At 49.2% G+C, this 14,409-nt stretch overlaps 1 protein-coding gene across 4 annotated transcripts in view; it reads left to right on the top strand.

Annotated features, from left to right (window-relative positions):
• Positions 1-14,409, top strand: part of LOC137346839 (transient receptor potential cation channel subfamily V member 3-like) — a 68,999-nt gene that overhangs the window by 21,205 nt on the left and 33,385 nt on the right. For all 4 annotated transcript variants that reach the window (XM_068010759.1, XM_068010760.1, XM_068010762.1 and 1 more), the window contains exons 3-6: positions 6,903-6,998; positions 8,172-8,270; positions 9,768-9,842; positions 10,405-10,491. In XM_068010759.1, the coding sequence (XP_067866860.1) occupies positions 6,903-6,998; positions 8,172-8,270; positions 9,768-9,842; positions 10,405-10,491 (357 nt within the window). The remainder of the gene's footprint in view (positions 1-6,902; positions 6,999-8,171; positions 8,271-9,767; positions 9,843-10,404; positions 10,492-14,409) is intronic.

The raw sequence follows: 14,409 nt of genomic DNA, 5'->3' as shown, positions 1-14,409 counted from the left end.
TGTACAGGACATACCTGGGCAATTTTCCACATTGCAGGGTAGATGCCAGTGTTGTAGCTATTCTGGAACAGCTTGGCTAGGGGCGCGGCAGGTTCTGGAGCACAGGTCTTCAGGACTATTGCTGGAATATTGTCAGGAACCATAGCCTTTGCAGTATCCAGTGCCTTCAGTCGTTTCTTGACATCACGCAGAGTGAATCGAACTGGCTGAAGTCTGGCAGCTGTGATGCTGGAAACTTCAGGAGGAGGCCGAGATGGATCATCAACTTGGCACTTCTGGCTGAAGATTGTTGCAAATGCTTCAGCCTTATCTTTCACACTGATGTGCTGGGCTCCCCCATCATTGAGGATGGGGATATTTGTGGAGCCACCTCCTCCAGTTAGTTGTTTAATTGTCCACCACCATTCACGGCTGGATGTGGCAGGACAGCAGAGCTTAGATCTGATCCGTTGGTTATGGGATCGCTTAGCTGTCTATCGCATGCTGCTTATGCAGTTTGGCACGCAGATAGTCCTGGGTTGTAGCTTCACCAGGTTGACACCTCATTTTGAGGTATGCCTGGTGCTGCTCCTGGCATGCCCTCCTGCACTCTTCATTGAACCAGGGTTGGTCTCCTGGCTTGATGGTAATGGTAGAGTGGGGGATATGCCGGGCCATGAGGTTACAGATTGTGGTTGAGCACAATTCTGCTGCTGCTGATGGCCCACAGCGCCTCATGGATGCCCAGTTTTGCATTGCTAGATCTGTTCGAAATCTATCCCATTTAGCACGGTGATAGTGCCACACAACACGATGGACGGTATCCTCAATGTGAAGGCGGGACTTTGTCTCCACAAGTACTGTCCAGTGGTCACTCCTACCAATACAGTCATGGACAGAAGCATCTGCAGCAGGCAGATTGGTGAGGACGAGGTCAAGTATGTTTTTCCCTCATGTTGGTTCCCCCACCACCTGCCGCAGACCCAGTCTAGCAGCTATGTCCTTTAGGACTCGGCCAACTTGGTGCTACCGAGCCACTCTTGGTGATGGTGATTGAAGTCCCCTTTTGTACATTGTGTGCCCTTGCCACCCTCAGTGCTTCCTCAAAGTGGTGTTCAACATGGAGGAGTACTGACTCATCAGCTGAGGGAGGGCGGTAGGTGGTAATCAGTAGGAGGTTACCTTGCCCATGTTTGACCTGATGCCATGAGACTTCATGGGTTCCGGAATCGATGTTGAGGACTCCCAGGGCAACTCCTTCCCTACTGTATACCATTGTGCCACCACCTCTGGTGGGTCTGTCCTGCCGGTGGGACAGGACATACCCGGGGATGGTGATGGCAGTGTCTGGGACATTGTCTGTAAGGTATGATTCTGTGAGTATGACTATGTCAGGCTGTTGCTTGACTAGTCTGTGAGACAGTTCTCCCAACTTTGGCACAAGCCCCCAGATGTTAGTAAGGAGGACTTTGCAGGGTTGACAAGGCTGGGTTTGCCATTGTCGTTTCCGGTGCCTAGGTCGATGCCGGGTGGTCCGTCCGGTTTCATTCCTTTTTATTTACTTTGTAGCGGTTAGATACAACTGAGTGGCTTGCTAGGCCATTTCAGAGGGCATGTAAGAGTTAACCACATTGCTGTGGGTCTGGAGTCACATGTAGGCCAGACCAGGTAAGGACAGCAGATTTCCTTCCCTAAAGGAAAGTAGTGAACCAGATGGGTTTTTACAACAATCGACAATGGTTTCATGGCCATCATTAGACTAGCTTTATTATTTAGACCAGATTTATTAATTAAATTCAAATTCCACCATCTGCTGTGGTGGGATTCGAACCCATGTCCCCAGAGAAATACCCTGGGTCTCTGGGTTACTAGTCCAGTGAAAATACCACTACGCCACCGCCTAGACCCCACACTACATCTCCACACCGGGACTCTAGATGCACAGTCCAGGCTTACAACTAGGCCTACGTCTTTAGGCCTTCGCTCCAGGCCTTCACTCCAGGCCTAAACTCAAGTCAATGTTTGGCTATTTTCCACATCCTTCACATTAGAGATGAGCAGATTGTAAAAGTAGGTTATTCCACACATTCTCTAAGACAGATGCAGATTTCTGTCCCCTCAAAGCACTGATGCTCCCCGCGTTCCAGTTTCTCATATGTTGGCGACTCTGCATTATCCCATCGGAGTGCTGGCCCTTCATTTTACTGCCTGAACTTTTGATGTTGTCAGCCTATTGACCTGTGGGTGGCGCCACAGGTGTACTCTGTAATGAACCAGCCATCCTCAGCTGGAATCATTGGATATTGATCAGGAGTGAGGGAGTCCCTGCTCCCGAGACTGAGGGATATTGATCAGGAGTGAGGGAGACCCTGCTCCCGAGACTGAGGGATATTGATCAGGAGTGAGGGAGTCCCTGCTCCCGAGACTGAGGGATATTGATCAGGAGTGAGGGAGTCCCTGCTCCCGAGACTGAGGGATATTGATCAGGAGTGAGGGAGTCTCTGCTCCCGAGATTGAGGGATATTGATCAGGAGTGAGGAAGTCTCTGCTCCCCAGCCTGAGGGATATTGATCAGGAGTGAGAGAGTCCCTGCTCCCGAGACTGAGGGATATTGATCAGGAGTGAGGGAGTCCCTGCTCCCCAACCTGAGGGATATTGATCAGGAGTGAGGGAGTCCCTGCTCCCCAACCTGAGGGATATTGATCAGGAGTGAGGGAGTCCCTGCTCCCGAGACTGAGGGATATTGATCAGGAGTGAGGGAGTCCCTGCTCCCCAGCCTGAGAGATATTGATCAGGAGTGAGGGAGTCCCTGCTCCCCAGCCTGAGGGATATTGATCAGGAGTGAGGGAGTCCCTGCTCCCCAGCCTGAGGGATATTGATCAGGAGTGAGGGAGTCCCTGCTCCCCAGCCTGAGGGATATTGATCAGGAGTGAGGGAGTCCCTGCTCCCCAGCCTGAGGGATATTGATCAGCAGTGAGGGAGTCCCTGCTCCCCAGCCTGAGGGATATTGATCAGGAGTGAGGGAGTCCCTGCTCCCGAGACTGAGGGATATTGATCAGGAGTGAGGGAGTCCCTGCTCCCGAGACTGAGGGATATTGATCAGGAGTGAGGAAGTCTCTGCTCCCCAGCCTGAGGGATATTGATCAGGAGTGAGAGAGTCCCTGCTCCCGAGACTGAGGGATATTGATCAGGAGTGAGGGAGTCCCTGCTCCCGAGACTGAGGGATATTGATCAGGAGTGAGGGAGTCCCTGCTCCCGAGACTGAGGGATATTGATCAGGAGTGAGGAAGTCTCTGCTCCCCAGCCTGAGGGATATTGATCAGGAGTGAGGGAGTCCCTGCTCCCGAGACTGAGGGATATTGATCAGGAGTGAGGGAGTCTCTGCTCCCGAGATTGAGGGATATTGATCAGGAGTGAGGAAGTCTCTGCTCCCCAGCCTGAGGGATATTGATCAGGAGTGAGAGTCCCTGCTCCCGAGACTGAGGGATATTGATCAGGAGTGAGGGAGTCCCTGCTCCCCAACCTGAGGGATATTGATCAGGAGTGAGGGAGTCCCTGCTCCCGAGACTGAGGGATATTGATCAGGAGTGAGGGAGTCCCTGCTCCCAAGACTGAGGGACATTGATCAGGAGTGAGGGAGGCACTGCTCCTGAGACTGAGGGATATTGCTCAGGAGTGAGGGTGTCCCTGTTCCCGAGACTGAGGGATATTGATCAGGAGTGAGGGAGTCCCTGCTCCCCAACCGAGGGATATTGATCAGGAGTGAGGGAGTCCCTGCTCCCCAACCTGAGGGATATTGATCAGGAGTGAGGGAGTCCCTGCTCCCGAGACTGAGGGATATTGATCAGGAGTGAGGGAATCCCTGCTTCTGAGACTGAGGGACATTGATCAGGAGTGAGGGAGTCACCGCTCCTGAGACTGAGGGATATTGATCAGGAGTGAGGGAGGCACTGCTCCTGAGACTGAGGGATATTGATCAGGAGTGAGGGAGTCCCTGCTCCCGAGACTGAGGGATATTGATCAGGAGTGAGGAAGTCTCTGCTCCCCAGCCTGAGGGATATTGATCAGGAGTGAGAGTCCCTGCTCCCGAGACTGAGGGATATTGATCAGGAGTGAGGGAGTCTCTGCTCCCGAGATTGAGGGATATTGATCAGGAGTGAGGAAGTCTCTGCTCCCCAGCCTGAAGGATATTGATCAGGAGTGAGAGTCCCTGCTCCCGAGACTGAGGGATATTGATCAGGAGTGAGGGAGTCCCTGCTCCCCAACCTGAGGGATATTGATCAGGAGTGAGGGAGTCCCTGCTCCCGAGACTGAGGGATATTGATCAGGAGTGAGGGAGTCCCTGCTCCCCAGCCTGAGAGATATTGATCAGGAGTGAGGGAGTCCCTGCTCCCCAGCCTGAGGGATATTGATCAGGAGTGAGGGAGTCCCTGCTCCCCAGCCTGAGGGATATTGATCAGCAGTGAGGGAGTCCCTGCTCCCCAGCCTGAGGGATATTGATCAGGAGTGAGGGAGTCCCTGCTCCCGAGACTGAGGGATATTGATCAGGAGTGAGGGAGTCCCTGCTCCCAAGACTGAGGGACATTGATCAGGAGTGAGGGAGGCACTGCTCCTGAGACTGAGGGATATTGCTCAGGAGTGAGGGTGTCCCTGTTCCCGAGACTGAGGGATATTGATCAGGAGTGAGGGAGTCCCTGCTCCCCAACCTAGGGATATTGATCAGGAGTGAGGGAGTCCCTGCTCCCCAACCTGAGGGATATTGATCAGGAGTGAGGGAGTCCCTGCTCCCGAGACTGAGGGATATTGATCAGGAGTGAGGGAATCCCTGCTTCTGAGACTGAGGGACATTGATCAGGAGTGAGGGAGTCACCGCTCCTGAGACTGAGGGATATTGATCAGGAGTGAGGGTGTCCCTGTTCCCGAGACTGAGGGATATTGATCAGGAGTGAGGGAGTCCCTGCTCCCGAGACTGAGGGATATTGATCAGGAGTGAGGGAGTCCCTGCTCCCCAACCTGAGGGATATTGATCAGGAGTGAGGGAGTCCCTGCTCCCCAACCTGAGGGATATTGATCAGGAGTGAGGGAGTCCCTGCTCCCGAGACTGAGGGATATTGATCAGGAGTGAGGGAGTCTCTGCTCCTGAGACTGAGGGACATTGATCAGGAGTGAGGGAGTCCCTGCTCCCAAGACTGAGGGATATTGATCAGGAGTGAGGGAGTCCCTGCTCCCAAGACTGAGGGACATTGATCAGGACTGAGGGAGTCCCTGCTCACGAGACTGAGGGATATTGATCTGGAGTGAGGGAATCCTTGCTCCCGAGACTGAGGGATATTGATCAGGAGTGAGGGAGTTTCTGCTCCCGAGACTGAGGGATATTGATCAGGAGTGAGGGAATCCTTGCTCCCGAGACTGAGGGATATTGATCAGGAGTGAGGGAGTCCCTGCTCCCGAGACTGAGGGATATTGATCAGGAGTGAGGGAGTCTCTGCTCCCGAGACTGAGGGATATTGATCAGGAGTGAGGGAGTCCCTGCTCCCGAGCCAGAGGGATATTGATCAGGAGTGAGGGAATCCTTGCTCCCGAGACTGAGGGATATTGATCAGGAGTGAGGGAGTCCCTGCTCCCGAGACTGTGGGATATTGATCAGGAGTGAGGGAATCCTTGCTCCCGAGACTGAGGGATATTGATCAGGAGTGAGGGAGTCCCTGCTCCCCAACCTGAGGGATATTGATCAGGAGTGAGGGAGTCCCTGCTCCTGAGACTGCAGGATATTGATCAGGAGTGAGGGAGTTTCTGCTCCTGAGACTGAGGGACATTGATCAGGAGTGAGGGAGTCCCTGCTCCCGAGACTGAGGGATATTGATCAGGAGTGAGGGAGTCCCTGCTCCCCAACCTGAGGGATATTGATCAGGAGTGAGGGAATCCTTGCTCCTGAGACTGAGGGATATTGATCAGGAGTGAGGGAGTCCCTGCTCCCGAGACTGAGGGATATTGATCAGGAGTGAGGGAGTCCCTGCTCCTGAGACTGAGGGATATTGATCAGGAGTGAGGGAGTCCCTGCTCCCGAGACTGCGGGATATTGATCAGGAGTGAGGGAGTTCCTGCTCCTGAGACTGAGGGATAGTGATCAGGAGTGTGGGAGTCCCTGCTCCCGAGACTCAGGGACATTGATCAGGAATTTGGGAGCCCCTGCTCCCGAGACTGAGGGATATTGATCAGGAGTGAGTTGAATCTAAACACCTGTACCCACCATCTCAGCAGGGTTCATCTAACCCTGCACCATTTGGGGCCTGAATCTGAGATATCTTGGTCTGTGTGCACCAGTTCAGTCATTTGCTACTTGGGCCATTGGAAGGGCAAGGCGGTCAATGTATCACAGCCCTGGTGCACTGGGCAACTCTCTCACCTCTTGGTCAAAGGTTTTGGGTTCAAGCTCTGCTCCTCAGACTTAACCACAGAATCCAGACTGACACTCTAGTGCAGTACTGAGGGAGTGCTGTCCAGTTGGAGGGGCCATGGTTCAGCTGAGACATTAAATCAAAGCCCCGTCTACCCTCTCAGATGAACATAAAAAATCCCACAACCACTATTGGAAGAAGGGCAGGGGGAGTTCTCCCCAGGGCCAATATTTACCCTTCAATCAACATCACTAAAAACAGATTATTTGGTCATTATCACATTGCTGTTTTGTGGGAGTTTGCTGTGTGTAAATTGGCTGCTGTGTTTCCTACATTACAACAGTGACTACACTTCAAAAAGTGCTTCATTGGCTGTAAAGCACACTGGGACATCCTGAGGTTGTGAAAGGTGCTATAGAAATGCAAGTCATTCTTATTATGTTCTCTTTATATCCATCCCTCATGGTGTTGGACAGAACAATACTAATTTTCCTCTGTTGTCTCTCTTTAATTTGAATTAAACAGATCAGCTGACCCTCCTGAAGGCTTCCATGAGCCTCTGACTGACAACAGCATTAATGATGGTTTTCCAATCAGATGGGATGCGAGTTCTACAATCAGGTATTAGCCTTTCCCCAATTTCCTTCCTCAGTTCTCCCTCCCTCCTCTCCTGAGGGTGATGTTCCTCCAACTCCTCAGCCGCTCCTCCTGTGAGGGCCTGGGCAGTGGGTTCTGGAAGTGTAGACAATGAGAGCTCACTGGATGGTGCTGGAGGGTTGGGGGCCCTTGCAGTTTGTTCCTTGTCTATCCCAATGTCCACTATAATTGGCCCCTCGGTGCCACCGAGTTGAGGTTATAAACACAGATGGGCAATTGTACCAATTACCTACCTAGGCCTGTGCCTCAGTGCTGCATTGGCATATTTACCCACTGTGGGGGGGGGCAAGGGGGAAGTGGGCATATTGTTGGCGGTCTTAATCTATCCCTGTACAGTGTGACACTGCTCCATACCTCAGCATATTCGCTACTCATAGAGTCATTGAGTTATGCAGCACAGAAACAAGCCCTTCAGCCCACCATGTCCGCGCCAGCCATCAAGCACCTGTCTATTCTAATTCCACATCATCATGTCCAGACTCAATAGCCCCAAGCTAATGTGTCTGGAGGGAACTGCAGTGGGTGAGACATGATGTAAAACGGGGATTGGACCAGAACCCACTCGGTTCCTGCCGGGAGGGTGAGAACAATATTGGAACTGATGCCTCCAGTGTTCTCCCATCCGTCCACCCACTGTAAACGTCAGCTCATTTGAACCTCTGCTTTCCTTATCCTGCCCTGCTCAACCACCATCCCGTCCTTGCTGAGCTCTCCAATCACTCCCAGTGCCCTAGCATCTAAAGATTAAAATTCTCACCCTTGTGTCCTCACCCCTCCCTATTTCTGTAACTTCCTACAATCCTACAAACCCTCCCCAGCCCCCACAAAAATCTCTGTGTCCTCCAACTCTGGCCTCTTGTGCGTTACCCTTACTCCTTTGCTGCATCATTGGTGGCCGTACCCTCAGTCGCCTGGAAGCCAGGCTCGAGAATAAACACCCAAACCCTCTCCACCCTCCCCTCTCCTTGTTTAAGACCCTCCTTAAAACCCATATCTTTGACCGAGTGTCCCTAATCTCTCCTCCTTTAGCGCTGTCTGTTTCCCCCTGTGAAGCACTTTGTGATGTTTTACGATGTTACAGATGTCACTTTGATGGAAGTTGTTGTATTTCATACCGTTGTTGGGTTTAATTCAAAGTTACAGGCCAGAAGACTATCCTGAAGGGATTGAATCGATACCAGAGGAAAGTCTTTATGAGTGTTTCCCATTTCAAATGGATAAAAATAACACTATCAGGTATTTACTTTGCTCTATTGTCCTGTCTGCTATCTACATAGGCACATAAGATTTAGGAGCAGGAGTAGGCCATTTGGCCCTTCGAGCCTGCTCCACCATTCGATAAGATCATGATTGATCTGGTCGTGGTCTCAACTCCACTTTCCTGTCTGCCCCCATAACCCTTGACTCCCTTGTCTATCAATATCTATCTAAGTCAGCCTTGAATAAATTCAATGACCCAGCCTCCACTGCTTCCTGTGGAAGAGAATGCCACAGACTCACAACGCTCTGAGAGAAAAAAATTCTCCTCATCTCTGTCTTAAAAGGGAGACCCCTTATTCTTAAACTGTGTCCCCTAGTTCTAGTCTCCCCCACAAGAGGAAACATCCTCCCGAAATCCACAGAATCACATAATTCACAGAATCCACTCTGTCAAGTCCCCTCAGAATCTTACATGTTTCAATAAGATCACCTCTCATTCTTCTAAACTCCAATGGGTATAGGCCCAAACTGTTCAACCTTTCTTCATAAGACAAATCCTTCATCCCCAGAATGTGCCGTGTGAACCTTCTCTGAACTACTTCCTTTTTCAAATAAGGAAACCAAAACAGTACACAGTACTCCAGATGTGTTCTCACCAAGGTCCTGTACAGCTGCAGTAAAACTTCCTTACTTTTATACGCGATTCCCCTTGCAACAAACACCAACATTCCATTTGCCTTCCGAATCACTTGCTATTTCTGAATATTAACTTTTTGTGATTCATGTACCAGGACACCCAGATCCCTCTATACCACCGAGTTCTGTAATCTCTCCCCATTTAAATAATATACAGCTTTTCTATTCTTCCTGCCAAAGTGGACAAGTTCACATTTTCCCACATTATACACCATATGCCAAACTTTTGCCCACTCACTTAACCGATCTAAATCCCTTTGTAGACCCTTTACCTCCTCTTGACAACTTACTTTCCTTCCTATCTTGGTGTCATCGGCAAATTTAGCTGCCATACATTCAGTTCCTTCATCCAAGTCGTTGATATAGACTGATTTACTGTGAGTGCTGAGTATTTACTGCAGAGAAGCATATATAAGGACCATAGCATCTGCCGAGATTGAAAACAGTGGGAGAAAGTACGAGATAAATCGTGAAGTAATGACACCAAGAGTGGATTTTAAGAACTTAAGGAATAGGAGCAGGAGTGGGCCATTCGTCCCCTCGAACCTGCTCCGCCATTCATTAAATCATGGCCTATTCCTGTGCTGTAGATTCTGTTTCACTATGTAACAGAATCACTATCAGAGAAAGGAGAGATCTTTGCTGCACTCTCTACCCATCTGACAATATGTACAATCGTCCCCAGTTATACAGGCTAAAATATGAAGCAGCACATCACAAACACCACTAACAATAGTAACTGCCTGTTCAATCAGATTTATCACTCGGTTCTATAATGTCCTGTTCATCAGTAAGAGCAGAATAATTTAATATTCGGAGTATTTATGTGTACAACAGCTGTGACCATTTTAAAGGAGAGGATATCATTGATGGATGCTTCAATCTTCAGATGAATTCGAGTAAAATAAACAGGTACGTGCTTCAATTTATTAGCAGAGTTTAGTCAGGTGTAAAATTTATCTTATTCAAAAGTGATCGTTGAGTCCTTTCAGGCCCCACACACTCACGTGTGTTACACAGAGGCTCTGACTATCAGTAATGTACCAAGAGGACTGGAAACTTCCATTCAAAAACTAGTGAGCTGCTATTGAGCTTTTGTAAAGTGGAAAAGCACTTTAGCAACTTGTGGATATCTCTCCAAATCCAAACCTTCAGTTTGTCTATCCCTCTATCTCTATCCTTCACAATGTATCTATCCCTCCATCCCCCTCAAATCCCCAATGTTCATAACACTTACTGTCCAATCTCTGGCTGTATTTTTCACTCATAATATCCAATGGTAAGTAATGATTCTGTAAAGTTGTATTAATTTTTACTATAAAAGGTGTTTGTTGATAAATGGTATGACAAGTATTATTCATTGTTAATGAGTATTGGGGTAGATCTCACCAGCGTTCTGTAAATTGACAGGAGTCTCTGCACAATCATCAAACGGACCTGTGCTGATCTACTCATATTACATTTGATTTCACAGCTCAAGTAAACCTTGTGAAGAAGCGATGTTGGTGAAAGATAATTGTGCTCTTCTCACCTGTCAAGTTAATGCAAGTAAAATAGTCAGGTACTTGTACCATTTTACGCCTAAACTTTTAAAAAATTCATTAGTGGGATGTGGGCGTCGCTGACCAGGCCAGCACTTATTGCCCATCACTAATTGCCCTTGAGAAGGTGGTGGTGAGCTGCCTTCTTGAACCTCTGCAGTCCATGTGGTGTAGGTACACCACAGTGCTGTTAGGAAGGGAGTTCCAGGATTTTGACCCAGCGACGGTGAAGGAATGGCGATATAGTTCCAAGTCAGGATGGTGTGTGACTTGGAGGGGAACTTGCAAGTGGTGGTGTTCCCATTGCGTCTGCTGCCCTTGTCCTTCTAGGTGGTAGAGGTCATGGGTTTGGAAGGTGCTTTTGAAAGAGCCTTGGTGAGTTGCTGCAGTGCATCTTGTATATAGTACACACTGCTGCTACGGTGGTGGAGGGAGTGAATGTTTAAGGTGGTGGATGGGGTGCTGATCAAACAGGCTGCTTTGTCCTGGATGGTATCGAGCTTCTTGAGTGTTGTTGGAGCTGCACCCATCCAGGCAAGTGGAGAGAAGCAAATTGTCTGAAGACTGACATCTGTGATGCTGGGGACCTCAGGAGGAGACCAAGATGCGTCATCCACTCAGCACTTCTAGCTGAAGATGGCTGCAAATGTTTCAGCCTTGACTTTTGCACTGAAAGCTAACATGCAGGTACAGCAAGCAATTAAGAAGGCAAATGGTATGTTGGCCTTCATTACAAGAAGATTTGAGTTTAGGAGTAAAGATGTCTTACTGCAATTATATTGGTGAAACTGCACCTGGAGTATTATGTGCAGTTTTGGTCTCCTTATCTAAGGAAAGATATACTTGCCATAGAGGGAGTGCAACGAAGGTTCACGAAACTAATTCCTGGGATGGAAGAATTGTCCTATGAGGAAAGATTAAATATGGGCCTTTATTCTCTGGAGTTTTTGGAGAATGAGAAGTGATTTCATTCAAACATACAAAATTCTTACAGGGCTCGATAGGGTAGATGCAGGAAGGATTATTCCCCTGGCTGGGGAGTCTAGAACCAGGGGACGCAGTCTCAGAATAAGGAGCAAGCCATTTAGGACTGAGATGAGGAGGAATTTCTTCACTCAGAGGGTGGTGAATCTTTGGAATTCTCTGTCCCAGAGGGCAGTGGAGGCTCAATCATTGAATATATTCAAGACAGAGATCGATAGATTTCTACATAGTAAAAACATCAAGGGATACAGGGATAGTGCAGGAAAATGGTGTTGAAGTAGAAGATCAGACATGATCTCACTGAATGGCGGAGCATGCTTGATGGCCTACTCCTGCTCCTATTTCTTGTATGTGCTGGGATCCCTATCATTGAGGATGGGGACATTTGTGGAGCCTCCTCCTCTTGTTAGTTGTTTAATTGTCCATCACCATTCACGACTGGATGTGGTAGGACTACAGAGCTTTGATCTGATCCGTTGGTCGTGGATCCCTGGGCTCTGCCTGTTGCATGCTGCTTCCGCTGTTTGGCATGCGAGTAGTTCTGTGTTGTAGCTTCACCAGGATGACACCTCATTTTTAGGTATGCCTGGTACTGCTCCTGGCATGCCCTCCTGATTGAACCAGGATTGATTCCTTGGCTTGATGGTAACGGTAGAGTGGGGGATATGCCGGGCCATGAGGTTACAGATTGTGGTTGAATACAATTCTGCTGCTGCTCGCCTCATGGATGCCCAGTTTTGAGCTGCTAGATCTGTTCAAAATCTATCCCATTTCGCAAGGTGATAGTGCCATATATGTTGGAGGGTGCACTCAGTGTTAAGATGGGACGTCCTCACTCCTCCCAATACTGTTATGGACAGATTCATCTGCAGCAGGTAAATTGGTGAGGACAAGTAGTTTTTCTCACTTGTTGGTTCTCTCACCACCTGCCACGGACCCAGTCAGGCAGCTATGTCAGTAGTGGTGCTATCGAGCCACTCTTGGTGATGGATATTGAAGTCCCTCACCCTCAGTGCCTCATCCAAGTGGTTTTCAACATGGAGGATTATTGATTCATCATCTAAGGGAGGGCAATAGATGGTTATCAGCAGGAGGATTCCTGGAGTCAATATTGAGGACTCCCAGGGCTACTGTATACCAGTGTGCCGTCACACTGCTGGTGGAACAGGACATACCCAGGGATGGTGATGGAGGAGTCTTGGACACTCTCTGTAAGTTATGATTCCATGAGTATGACTATGTCAGGCTGTTGCTTAACTAGTCTGTGGGACAGCTCTCCCACCTTTGGCGCAGGTTTGTCAGTGAGGAGGACTTGGCAGAGTGTGTCTGTGCTGTGCTGATGCTGGGTGATCCACCCAGTTTTGTTCTTATTTAACTTTTTTGTAGAGATTTGATACAACTGAGCAGTTTGCTCGGCCAGTTCAGAGTCAACCACAATGCTGTGGGTCTGGAGCCACACAATTTCATCCCCTTGGGGGTATTAGTGAGCCCAGTAGGTTTGATGACAATCTGGTTGTTTTGTGATCATAATTACTAATACTAGCTTTTTTAATTTTATTGAATTTAAATTCCCCGAACTGTGGTAGGATCTGAACTCACTTCTCTGAAACTTTAGTCCAGGCCTCTAGATTGCCAACCCAGAAACATTACCACTATGCTACCATTTCCTACAGCTATATAATGGTAGCTATATTCTTATGTGTATTATATCCACTAGATTCTGTTTGTTAGTTTTTACATTATGGGTTATCAGATTCATTGGGATCACATAATTTCTCCACGTATATTGGCTTCTATTTATCTTTCTTGGATTCAAAGTAGATGTCTGTGCATTTCCCCACATTGAACTCCGTTTGCCCCAGTTTCTCCCACTCACTGGGCTCGATTGTAAGAGCCCGCTCCTGGCAGGCTGCACACCACAGAGTCGGCGCGATTTACTGCGCACCGGCTCAATTAAATACCTGGGTCGACCCGCCCCCACCGCCCAATCATGTGCAGGAGGCTGGCTGTCCGACGACAGCAATGGTGCCAGCTGCCGACACCCTTTTTAAAGGGCAGCCAGACTTGTCGGTAAATTTAAATTTTGAAAGAAATACCCTCCACAAAAAGTATGGAATAAAATTCCAACGCCCCTTCCCCTCCCCATTAACAATTAAATTAAGTACCTGCCCTTTCCACCCCCAAAACACTTACCTTTGGTATATGACCTTCGCCCCCCCTCCCCCCCCACCCACACTAAAAACCTTAACTTCCCCCCCACCCCACCTGCTATTCCCATCTGGGTAAGTGAAGGCACAGGAGTGCTGACCACCAGACTAAAGATCGCGGTGGGCCCGTTAGATCCCAGGTAGGTTTATTAAAATTTATGCATTTACATATGTAGATGCAGGTCCTGTTGCCCAGTTTTGAGGGGGGGTGTGGGGGGTTGCCACCACAGAGCCTTACCATTGCCGGGAGGATCAGGCCTGGCCCTCCCAGCATCTAACCCCATGGCGGACTGCTGCTGGAACCATTTTCCAGCCCCCCCCCCAACCCTGCCATGGTGTCTGATGTCGGGGGCTCAGAAAAATCCAGCCCACTGAGTCAATCTGCTCCCTTCTGCACAAATTACTGTGCTTCCCAACTTAGTGTCATCATGGGGCGGCACAGTGGCGCAGTGGTTAGCACCGCAGCCTCACAGCTCCAGGGACCCGGGTTCGATTCCGGGTACTGCCTGTGTGGAGTTTGCAAGTTCTCCCTGTGTCTGCGTGGGTTTTCTCCGGGTGCTCCGGTTTCCTCCCACAAGCCAAAAGACTTGCAGGTTGATAGGTAAATTGGCCATTATAAATTGTCACTAGTATAGGTAGGTGGTAGGGAAATATAGGGACAGGTGGGGAGGTTTGGTAGAAATATGGGATTAGTGTAGGATTAGTATAAATGGGTGGTTGATGTTCGGCACAGACTCGGTGGGCCGA

The sequence above is a fragment of the Heterodontus francisci genome, chromosome 30, assembly GCF_036365525.1.
Source record: "Heterodontus francisci isolate sHetFra1 chromosome 30, sHetFra1.hap1, whole genome shotgun sequence".
Taxonomy (NCBI): domain Eukaryota; kingdom Metazoa; phylum Chordata; class Chondrichthyes; order Heterodontiformes; family Heterodontidae; genus Heterodontus; species Heterodontus francisci.
This window is presented reverse-complemented; position numbering and strand designations above follow the sequence as displayed.